The sequence below is a fragment of the Apteryx rowi genome, unplaced genomic scaffold, assembly GCF_003343035.1.
Source record: "Apteryx rowi isolate R43461 unplaced genomic scaffold, aptRow1 scaffold_946, whole genome shotgun sequence".
In the NCBI taxonomy this organism is placed as follows: domain Eukaryota; kingdom Metazoa; phylum Chordata; class Aves; order Apterygiformes; family Apterygidae; genus Apteryx; species Apteryx rowi.
The window spans coordinates 135,885-148,418 of NW_020451256.1; the positions used below are offsets into that span (position 1 = coordinate 135,885).

General features: G+C 35.1%; 1 protein-coding gene across 1 annotated transcript in view; it reads right to left on the bottom strand.

Moving 5' to 3' along the window:
• Positions 1-12,534, bottom strand: part of ABI3BP (ABI family member 3 binding protein) — a 177,355-nt gene that overhangs the window by 102,908 nt on the left and 61,913 nt on the right. The window contains exons 8-13 of the mRNA XM_026092199.1: positions 11,468-11,519; positions 10,711-10,773; positions 9,616-9,711; positions 7,310-7,387; positions 3,751-3,831; positions 2,170-2,244 (exon numbers count right to left, since the gene is read on the bottom strand). Coding sequence (XP_025947984.1) covers positions 2,170-2,244; positions 3,751-3,831; positions 7,310-7,387; positions 9,616-9,711; positions 10,711-10,773; positions 11,468-11,519 — 445 coding nt within the window. The remainder of the gene's footprint in view (positions 1-2,169; positions 2,245-3,750; positions 3,832-7,309; positions 7,388-9,615; positions 9,712-10,710; positions 10,774-11,467; positions 11,520-12,534) is intronic.

The window sequence follows — 12,534 nt, forward strand, 5'->3', positions numbered from 1 at the left end:
TAAATATAAGCTAACGAGTGAGCAGGCTTTTGTTTCCTATGTTGGCTCTGCTTTCCAATCTAACTTCAATCAGACTTATTGCATTAGCAAATATGATCCCAGGTTACTATCCTGATTTCAACAGAGAAGAAAACAATACAAGCGAAAGCCGTATGAGTCACAGTATTTGGCAACAAGAGCTTTCATTAATTCCACTTACACGCAGTAAGAACTATGAGAGATCTCCCAAAGGCATTAGAACACTCTGTAGCCATGTTAACAAAGCTATCTTTTCAAAAAGCTTGGAACACAAAGCACACTGACCACCCAGAAGTTTATAAATTAAAGGGGATGTCTCCCTCTGGTATAATCTAGATGCAAAAATAAATAAGAAAAAAAAAATTCTGGGGAACTATGGCAGAATACAGGTCAGACACAATCTTCAGAAACTAAATTTTGCTTTCTCTGATGATTTTAGGAGCTATGTAACACCTTCTAGCTATGACTAATCTAAAGGTTCTTTACCACAGACACAATCTTTAAAAAGCTGTAACAAAACAGGTCTCAGAAGATATTTGCCAGTAAGAATACTTCAGATACTATACTGAGGAGGAATGTTGCATCATGATGACTGTTACAGGCATTGGTTATTTGGATTATAATGAACGTTTTCCCACGTATTTCATCAGAGAAAGAATGGGATCACAAATGAAACACTTAAGATTCACAAGAAAGATGCTCAAAAGTTGCAGTATTCTAAATTAGAACTCCGGTGTTTTAATCACATAGACAGGAGGCAATCAAAGCATGCAGAGGCACAGTGCAGAGAAATCACCTATGTATAAACCCCCCTCTCATGGAACATCCCTGACTTCAGCACTGCCTTCCCTGGGAGCAGACGGTCTAGCGGACCTGGCAGCAGGGCCCAGCCTCGCATAATTAAATCCCACTTTTTGCTAACTGGAACTATTTAGCAGGAATAGAAAAAAATCAGAACAAATTCACCCTGAAATACTCAAATGAAACATGTATTTTACCATAACTATTGTAATATTTTCTACCACTGAGACAAAGGTAGGATTTAATTTTTATAACCCAGCACAAAGCAAAGCTTTTTCCTATCCCTAATGATTTTCAGGTTTTCAGCTACATTTCTATCAAATATGTTCTTAAATCACTGAATGTCTTTCTTGCTCCAATATTGCTTCTAACTATTTAACCAACCATCTTTTACTACAGTGGAAACAAAGAGATGTCCTCATCCCCTCAAGCATATCCAGACAAGAGCTGTCAAAAATTAAAACAAATCATGAACAAACTGTGCATATCATTCTCAGCTTCTACTTGGTTCAAATACACACTTCAAGAAGTAAGAGCTGTTCCTGGAATGATCTCAAAATTTGGCAGACTGAGTTAAATAAATATATGTGGTCTAAAAACAGTACTACTACATGATAACTGCTTGACTAAAATTTACTGAAATATAAACCCATATTGACCCAAGGTCACTCACAAGTGAACTGTACCTAACTCTAGAGAAGAGGCGAAAACAAAGTCACAATCCATAATGGCACAGGTAGAAACTATTTTGGAAGGGGGAGCGGTGCAATACTCTCTCAAATATCAGGCCTTTCTAAAGTGTCCCAAAGTTAATCACCAGAAAACTCATGAAACCAGAATTAAACAAACATTTCTGAATACTTAAACCACAGCAGTGTGTACAAATTATGGCCCTATCTTAACCAAATATACAAGTATTTAGCAAACTGCATGAAAATTCACAGAATTAATGCTGAATGGAACAGGACTTCAGCTGTGAAACACATGCAATCTCAGAAGCAGATAGGGATACCTCCAAGAAAATTTCAAAACCAAGAGTGCAGGTTTTAGCTAAGTGTAAGTTGCCATCATCATTCCACAGCTGAAAGGTAGCCTGTGCATCTTCACTAGCTATTTTTTTAATGAAGCATTAATCTGGAGCATCCTGTCACTACAACAGAACAAAACCAGACTTAGAATGAAAGGAAAAACTTACAAATTTTGTGAAGAAAACACTAAGGGCTGTCATATTTTACACGTAGAACTGTATTATTGCAGTTGAAGTGTTTTGACCTACCAGCCACAGAACTAACAAAAGAATCAAATAATATGTCACCGAGGTTTACTCAAATTTACAAACAAAGTTATTACCAAGTTCTGTCAGTGGACTTTTTGGAGCATCAGAGATTCTGGATCCAGGAGGAAGTGGCTGTATTTCATTAGAAGCTATGATAAAAGAAATAATCAAGGCTTTATTTGATGAAGAACATTACAAGACACAGCATGGAACTATATTTTGCTTAAACCATTCATCACTGAAACCAACAATATTAAAAAAAAAAAAAAGAAGGAAAAAAAAAGTTCCAAGTTAGAAAAAGTCCTTTAAATTTGTCATATAAAACAGTGTGTGGAATATAAATCAAATCTCAGTTTTCTCTAATCACAATATAAGAACCAGCAAACAGAGGAAATTGGTAATGAACATCCATCAACAACTATGTCCACCTAGACTGGAGTTAAACTGAGATCCATCTTGATTAAATTTCATATTTTCATTTTAAAAAGGATGGCACAAAACCAGGAAGGTGGACCTTGCTTTTAAAAAAAAAAAAAAAAAAAGAAGACTAAAAATTTGATTGAAATGAACTGGGAAAAAAGTCACTATTACCCACCCAGTATTCCCCAGGGGTTTTGAAGAGGGAGAGATGTTTTAGCTTTAGTAAATTCTGGAAACCTGCTTGCAACTGTAAGTGAAAACAAGACAAAAGAGAGAGTATGATATTGACATGAATCAACAGGAATATTTAAAAATATTTTTATGAAAAAGCATTAAGTGTCCTCTTCATGTGGTGTATCTGTATTTTGATGTTGACAAATGCTCACAATCTTTTTCTTTATCATACATCATCCCACATTTATGTCATCTGGGCTTTAGAAAATGTAACCAAAATTTAAAAAAATAACCTCAAGCTTAGGTTCACGTTCATAATTTTGCATGGTTTTGAGGTTACAATATAGGCAACTAAATCAACACTGGAGAATTCAGAATTCTGAATGCAAGAAGAATGTGGATACCGCTCCAAACCACAAAACAAATAATGTTAATAAAACTTCTTACGAAGATAACAAATCTTCCATTATAAGACAGTTCTATGAAAAAATCACTAGAGCCCTTTTGTCTCTAGGACAAATACAAAGATCATGACCCATACAATATCATACTTTCTTTTTACATCACTGTTCATGCTACCTAAATGAAACTGTCATTAAAAAAAAAAAAATCAAGACACTCATTATTTCAATTCAGTCACTGAGGTTCCTGTTACTGACATTATCAGTCATTCAGATCACCTAGAAAAGACAGAAAGCAACACTCATTATTTCAATTCAGTCACTGAGGTTCCTGTTACTGACATTATCAGTCATTCAGATCACCTAGAAAAGACAGAAAGCATTACTTTGGGTAAAAAAAAAAAGATTGAATCACCCAGTCTGAGAGGAATAATCACACATGTAACGGCCACAGCACTGTTGGAGCTAGATGCGTTGTGCATTACACTTCATATATACAAGTAAGTTGCTGGAAACTCAATGAGAACCAGTAAATTCTAATTAGGACTTCCTCTGCAGCAGCTTGCTACTAAGGTGATGGAGCAAATAGTAGAAAATTCCGCTGGAGGGGAAAAAAGCACTTAGTTTATATAGAAAGTAAAAAGCAGTAAAATTAGTTACCCAGTATGCTTTGAGTTTGCGCCAATTCAGGTTTAGGTGTCGATTTAAATTCCTCAGGTCCGTTGTTTTTCTCAGTTTCAGCTAGAAAAAAGAACCTTGATTTAATTTTGAATCCCTCTGAGCTTTTGCTTAACCACTGCCCACAGCCTGCTGTTCTTCTCTGACATCATTTTATGCCACTTGCAGTAGTTCAGCTCCATTATCATTAATTTGATTGCTCATTTTGGTTTCAGCTGTGAAGTCCGTATGATGTTTTGCATTTATTTTGTTGCAGTTTTACATAGACAACAGGAAAATATAAGTCACAAAGAGTAACACTAAGATCAGCAGCTCAAACTGCTTCTGTGACAGCTTCCCAAATTTGTTACAAACAAGATCCATACTTTCACAAAGTGTATATACAAATATTTTCCCTGGATTCTGTTTTTTTAATCTTTCTAATGCAAAAATTAGCAGGAAAAGAATAAAAGATTCACCTATAATACCTTAGCTCTTCCCTTAGCTCTAGTAAAAACAATAGAAAACAATACAATACGCTTTTTGATTTTATTCTTTCTTCTATTTCTAAATCAGAGTAAAGCATGGGCAGTTTATTGAACAATCATTCAGCGTACCTAAACTGAATCACTAACCGTATTTTAATAAGCTAGAGCATAAATATACTCTTTCAGTTGTTACACATACCATTTAATTTCTAAGGCATATAAGCCAAGATCAGTTTGGGTTTTTTTTTTTCTTCCATCCTGTTGGAGGCCCCATAGGGGTTAATCAATCATAAAGAAAAAGCAATTAGTAATCTCAGGTTACAAAATGGAAAAGCTTATTCATATGAAACAGAGGATGATAAGGCCTCAGCCTTGAATGTGTTAAGAGCACTAATTCCTTCCATAGAGTAAATAACATAACATTTAGCACATGGTGATTTCTAGAGGAGATCTTTAATATTGGTGGTCAGCATCAATATAAGTTTTAGTATTTTAGTTTAATAAAAGATTGCTTTCATTTTGAGCTACAATAGAAGGAGTTATTTTTGCTTTTCCAGCATGCTTTCTCCGTACTTTTTCCACAATGTACTAAGCATGCTTCATTCAAAAACATAACAGGTGGTTTCTAAGCTTATTATTTCATTTCTTGAAGATAAGATGCTGTTTTCCAATTCTAAATACTAATAGAGTCGCTACTAAGGTTATAAACATTATACTATTTTCTGGTTTGGAGATTTTTTCAGTGTCACAAAAGCTGAAATCAGCAAATATGCTGCATTATTAGGACCAAATTCAACTTCTATTGAAGTCAATGGCAGTGCTGCTACTAGCATCAATGGAAGAGGGATTTAGTTCTATAGAGAAGCTAACGCAACTTATCTCTGTGAAACTTGTGGGAGAAAGTTCATCCATAAGAGATCTAGAAAGATAATAAAGAATGAACCTGTCCTCCTCAGAAGTACTTCAAAAGCTACCATTTCTTATTGCTGAAATATAACCATGAAAAAAAAAGCAGCAGCAAATACAAACATTTAGAATTCAGTAAGCTCTCTTTTTAGAGATCAGCTGGTTTACTTTTCATAGGAAGCATGTTTCCTGGCAGCCAAGTTAGCTGAGTAATTTGAAGAAGAAAAAGCATGCCTACAATTGGGATAAAAGAAACCAGGCTCTGCTGTTCTTGCACAGAATGTTGTAGGGATGAAGTAAAGAAACAGCAGACATTTTTGCAAAAATAGATACAGGAAGCAAAAGGTTAGGCATTAGAAGCTAAATTACAGGAAAATTACAGGCAACATTTCTTAAACTATTTTTCCTCTAACTTCTCCTGACAGTGAATTCTCTCATTCATGTTCCTCTCTTCCTCCTCCGCTGGAATTTGCATATTCTGATGGCAACAATAATCTCATTCCTTCTCAGTCCCACACGAGCACAACATGAAGCCCTCCAAAGGCAAACAGAGGCCAGAAAGCAGGACAGAAAGAACAGAGCTTGGCAAGCGTGGCAACAAAGGCTTTATTCCTATTGAACATTAAACCTAGTTTGGATTCACAGGTAGTACTTTTCATTTCAAGCCTATTGGCTACTTCACAAATCTACTACTGATAAATTTTTGGCACAATCCTTTACATAAAGAAATAACTTGCTCTTTCAAAAAAAAAAAAAATTTTTTTTCCATGTCCTAGACAAATGAACTGATATTTTTAACTGTTGGCCGGCTCCAATTTCCCTGTAAAGTTAATAAAAGGCTTACACCTGATTTAACTGAGAGAAAAATGTAGTAGTAGTTTGAAGAATGTTAGACAGTATTTTAAAGAGTGAAAAAAAGGCCATTACAAATTTCTGTTGTTGTGTTAAGAGTAAATTATTTTTAAGTGGAAAACACTGTACCAAGCCTGGCAAAAATGAAGCAAGAAAGAGCTCACTAAACAGCCTTTCCATGGAAATTTATGCCAAGGGAGGGGAGGACTGAAAATAAAGAAATGGTGGGATGACAGCAGTGAAGTTGGCAAAAGCTTTGTTATTGTCTCTAATGACAGCAGAATCGATACTTTTCTCAGTTATAGCATAAAGACCAGACTAAAGAAAATGAATAGAGGAAAGAGAAAAATCAGGAATTTGGGTCTATAGACTACAAAATGGAAAATAACTCTTCATTATTTAACTCTGAAAAACATAGTTTTCTCCAACCATTTCTTGTTCAGATTGCAAATGTTAAAATATAGGGCTATACTTGACATACAACTTGGAAAAAGAGTCTACTTATGTTACACTAACTTGTTTCTTAAGCAAAAGAAGGTAGTAAACCTTGGGAGATTTAAAATGTTATCTCATGTATTTTAAACAGTTTAAGAAATTAGCATCTGAATATACCCTCTTAAATAAGTAGTATTTCCTCAGACACAAGTAGATGATAAAAAAACCTTCAGCTTTCCAAATATACAAGTTTACATAAATTTGACAAACATGTAACTCTGAATATGAATCTAGGATCAAATTCTGTATTGCTTTCCCATGTATGTGAACAGCCCCCACTCACTTTAATAGGACCAGTAAATCCACAGAGAGAGTGAGGTCAAGATTAATGTGTTCAGAAGTGAACTTAAATGGAACTTCATGCTGTCATCACCTGCACTTCTAAAACAGAGCCAAAACTGTAACTATTCCATCTTAATCTCACTTAGGCATTCTGCATAAAGTTCTTACTCCTAATTTCCTCCTTTGCTATTTTATGAAAGTCAGAAGTTCAAGGTGCATCACAGGGAGACTTTTCGTTCACCATTTTTCACAATTTCAAGGAATCTAGCAGCCCACAAAGGTATGATTCTAATTCAAAGTGTTTTTACCAACTTAGCCATTGGAGCATTTGGAACTTTGCTCCAAAATCAGATTCAGATTTTTATCCACATTCCAATTCCATGTACCACTCAGAGCTACTAATTCAGCTACATTATGCTTCTGCCTTCCAACTACTACCCTCAACTGCAGATTAAGTAACAAAGACTGATTTAACTTTAGTTTTCATATTATTTGGCAAAGATATTCAGCAAGGTTTCTAAAAATAGAATTCTCATTACCTGGCAGAGACTGTGGGGAGATTTCTTGAACTTCTGGTGTTTTGGATTCAGCAGGCCATGCTCGAGTTTCATTCTTAGCTAAAGGGACAAAGAGGTTAGAGAGTAATAGCAAAGCTGCATCTGCTCTGTTCCACTACAGATTTATTTCTGTCTCACTTCAGTTTGCCAAAGTAAACCAACATGGGTAAATGTGGAAAGCTAAATACCTTTTAGAATCAATGAACTTCTCGCTGCACACCCAGTACAAGCATCTGTCTAGCTATCTTAAACATGCATGCGTTTTTGTTATTGTTTTGCTCATAGTGAGGTTCTTTCAAAATAACATTTACAGTAAGGAATTTAATGCCTTCTCAGTCATTAGTTTCACAGTGCAAAATGGTTTTCAGTGTTTTTAATTTGTCTAGTATTTCAGCATTAACAGTAATAAGGCTTTTCAAAATTCAAAGATGTAATATAGAACTACCTATTTAAATAAATCTCCAAATACACCAATCATGTCCTTATTTTCCTTCACATTATATCTGTCAATTTACAGTGATAGGACAACAGCCTTCTAGTCCAAAGCTTGCTGTATTTGTATAAAAGCAGCAGTGGGCATCATGGGATTTAATTTGTTAAAAGGAATTTAGTTTGAAATACAGAGGGGTAGTAATGCTTTGGTAGTGGATATAGAGAAAATTAATTACCTTTGACATGAATAATGGTTGGTTTTCGTTCACTAATGAAAAAGGCAATTGATACGGTGCGGTGAAATCTCTTCTGTTTTTTTTTAGGATTACTACTTTAAAAAAAAACCTAGCAAGTTTTTGACTAAGTAAACAGAAAAGAACTACTTAGAGAATTCAATAAATATGATATCCTGTGGTGCATTATTTTGACTTTCCTAAATAACACAAAATTAGAGCAGTTGCAATACATCAGAAGTCATAACTTCACACACAGCATAAGTTTTATTGAATTTTATTATAGACACACATTGTTCTCAGACATTAGTGAAGGACATTTATATATATTTGGATCATATGAAAGAAAACTCACTTCTTTTTGTCAATTATTTTATACATTTAAATTATTTGTCAGAGTATTTTTGCTTTCCAAGCAATGACTCTTGCCTGTTTTACACTCCTCTAAAATCCATCAGTCCCCTGAGTATACACCCATGTACTTGATATTCTCTGGTAAGGAACACATAGTAAACGGACCAAAACAAAACAGAACATCACTTGTCTACCCTAGTTATTTTCAGAAAGCTGTTTGTGTAATCTCTGCCACACAGAGTGCCTCCAAACTGCCATCACACCGTCTGCTCTGACAAAGCAGAGCATCTATATTTAGGAGTGCAAGTTCTGCACTCAGCCATCTGAAGGAAGTTGGACGCCTCTGGAACAACTGAGACTACCTTTGCATTTTCCCCATCTTATGCTCAGTCATGTTCTACTATCTTTACTGTATGCATTCCTGAGCCTAATGACCTGTTTTAAAACACAACATTGTTTTCTTGCAGAGAGGTGTAATTTTACTGATAGAAAACTAAAACAAACAAACAAGTTCTAGATACTGTAGTCCAAAACTAAAACTGGAGGTTTCATAATATGGTTTTCTAAAAGGAAGCGGTATTGCAAACAGACTTGTCAAAATATCGTTTACTGACTTTTAATGGCACCTTTGTTTGTTACTTGCACATCATATACATATTAAAACCAGGCTAATAATAATAATAATCTCCTTGTTCGTTACTGTTTATTGTTCAAAGAAGCACCAGTTATCAAGTTAGCAATGTGATGAACTCTATTATCATGATTCAATCATGCTCTGTAACAAATACTGCAATTAAGTTTTCCTGTTTAGCTTTATTTTTCAGTAGCCACAGTTGATACTAACAGCCTTCGCTTGTCAAATGCTGGTAAATACCTCCTCATTCCAGATACTAATTTTTAAGGAATTCAGCCTCAGTTCATTCAAACATATCCGTGTACTGTGTATCTCCACTCTGACACACACACATTGTCTTAACAGGAACAAGTGCAGCAAAGCAAACCAGTCTGAGAATGTGTCATGACCAGCAATGGAGCAGACAAAGCAGAAATAAGAAAGGAAAAAAATTTGACCCAGTTTTTAAGGGTTCAGATTTTTAAAGTAAGTGAATTTCTACCAACTCGTCTAATTCCAAACTAAACATTAATTAAGTGCAAAAAGAAAAGTAAAAGAGGAAAAAAAGGGACTTTTCTCCTTGTATATACATTCTCACACCATTACACTTCTGATACTGTTCACAAACAATATGAGCTTAGTTCATTTCTGCTTACCCATTTTTTTCTTGGATGCTTGAGATAGGTTGTCTATTGTCAGGGGAGGAGGAAGTTTCTGTTGAGTTGCATTGAGACCTGGAACAACAAGGTGCACTACACAGAAAGGTGAGTGAGCCATAAATTCAAGAAGGGATGATCAATACACAATCTGCACTACTAGATATGTGAGCAACTACTGCTGAACCATCGGGAGTTTAGCCTGAGTATCTAGGAAATGAGTTAGTTCTATTTAGTAATTATTAATCCCATTTGCTGCTGTTTCCCCTTTATAACACTCCCTGTATTAGCACCGTTTCACTATTAAGCAGAATGTAAAACAATTAAATACTAGAGCACATGACCCTGGAATACTATAGTATCACAGACGCTGGGGCATTCTATCTGGTGTGCTCAGAAGAACTAACACCAACCATATGGTTCATAAGTATTTGTTTAATTCTGGTCAATATATTAAAACTCACATCAAGCAACTTATACCAAATTCTAAGCTATGCAAAGTAGTTCCATATAAAAAGGGTTAAACACCTTCCTGAATCTAGGAATAAATTTCTCACAAGATGCATGATGCAGTGAGCCTTTCTTATATATTTCAGGCAGAGTATTAGTTCATGACACTAAGCACTATATAATAGATGTTTGCCCATTTTCCTGTTCTAAACCAACGCTATATATTCCTGCAGGTCACATGAGAACAGAAAGCATGGAACTGAATGGCTTGAGAGAAACAGTAATGCCCTGAGATATATAACATACATTACTAGAGCCTAATTGTCAGTACAGGTTCATGTCTGTAGATGATATGAGGTAGTATTTTAATAATTCAGAAAATAAAAAAAGACAGGTATGAAAGAACTTCTTAGCTCAAAGAGTAACAATATCTTCTTTAGCAATAAAGCCATCCTGTTTCCCTTAGACTGCATCATCCCTGAATTATCTGTACCACCATAAACAAATACAGTCTGAACTAAGATGCAAAATATCGCTTGCTATGTAAGGAAAGAACTATCAAGAGCAAAAAAATGAAAGGTATTTACACAATTCTAATTTTCATCCAAAGAGGATAAAAAGATAATAAAAGTATCTTCTAGTCACCTAATATTGCTCCTGGCAGAGAAGAACTATCTGGAGTCTTTGACAGCGTCCGATTTTGAATAACTGTGGAAACAACACAGGCATATTAGAAAATCATTTAAAAAAACCTGAAACGGGGAAACAAAATCACACTGAGACAAGCCTCAGCATTTTGAAAGTCTTCCCTCAATTTAATACTTAGAGATGAGGACACCATCCTTATCTTTTCTATATTTACATTTAGTTTAAGACTGCAAACTGTGTTTTTTCTACATCATCTCTTAACCATGCATCTCTTCTTTCCCCTAGCATACCAGGTTGATACCCTTGGTGAAAAATGACATTCTCTGCTTATGTTAACTCATGGCCAGCTCCAACCCATCTCATTTCCCTGCCATTCATGTGTCTTCAAAATAGATGCTTCTTTTCATACTTGAGTATTAAGTTATTCACAGCTGGGATATCAACATACCTGGACAATCCAATTGAAGCAAAAGAACATACACAAGCAGAAATTGGAACTGACTGGTATCCATTCAATAGCTCAGCTAAGTCATTGTTTAAATTGCAGCTTAGTATCTTATTTTATTAACACAGATGGATAATAGCTTAATAGTATTTGTAATTAAGGAAAATGATGTTTTGTAAGGTCCTTCTTATTTTAAAAGGAAAGTCTCATAACATTCTTATCAGTCAGAATACTGTGTTTTCTATTAAATTTAAGTACTTGCTTTGCTCTTGCAGAACATATGAATCAGTTGAAAAAAAAAAAAATTACCTTGTTTGATTATTGTGACAGGGACTAACTTCTTATTATCTCTTAGAGTAAGCTGAAGGAAGACCAAAGAAAAAAAAAAGCATTGGAATAACTGCCATAATAGTAATTCAACTTTCCTACTAACAAAAACAGAAGGCTCCAATCCAGTTCCTCGCCTGCCCCAAGTTAACACTGGATATGGCTCTGGCCCCAGTCACTGAAGGTTACGCTATTGCTTCAACTCCCATGGGCTAGAATAGTAATAAAGCATTTTATCTATCTATCTCCTTCATTTGGCTCAAGGAAGTTATTTTGCTCCATAAAAACACAATATTTGATGGCTTAGGAATCCCCAATCCTTTCTTCTTTTAAGAATCTCTTGAGCACTCACCGGGGAGTAGGCCAGAAAACTAAGAAACACTGACATTTAACTAGAATAAAACATCTGAAACACATGCAATTACAAATTTGGTTACAAGATAAAATTTTACTCTCAGAAACAGTATTTTTACAACACAAACTATTCCAGAACCAGGTGTACATTTGTAAACTATCATCACTCTTGGGTGCACAGTCTGCTTAAAGTGGATTAACTTAGAGTCATATTTGGTGAAACTGCTTCCATGATATAATTGGCCAGCCACCCACACTCTTCTCACGCTTCTACTCTAAATACTTGCTCTTTTCTGCTGTTCGCTTGTCTTCGACCCAGATTAGTTTGTGCCCAAATATTAATCCTTACCAGTGTTTTGACAATGTTGAAAATAAGGAGCATGTGAGCAGACCCCACATTTCTTAGAATGAAGAAAACAGCAAATCTCTAAAATCGTATTTCAGTATTGACTACCACATGCAGGTATTAGAAACAACTTTCAAAAGACCAGTAACACAATGACCGGAAGGGGAGTTGGAAAAAGTTAATGCCGCTAGTATAGGAATGCTAAATGCATTACAAAGTGGAATTTTTTTTAGTTATATCTGAGTTACAAGAATGACAAGAACTCAGTAATTTCCTTTCTGTGTTAAACATACTCCACTTTCAAGGCAGAACCAGTTAATGTTTCTTTTGCACTTCATTGTATCTGGTC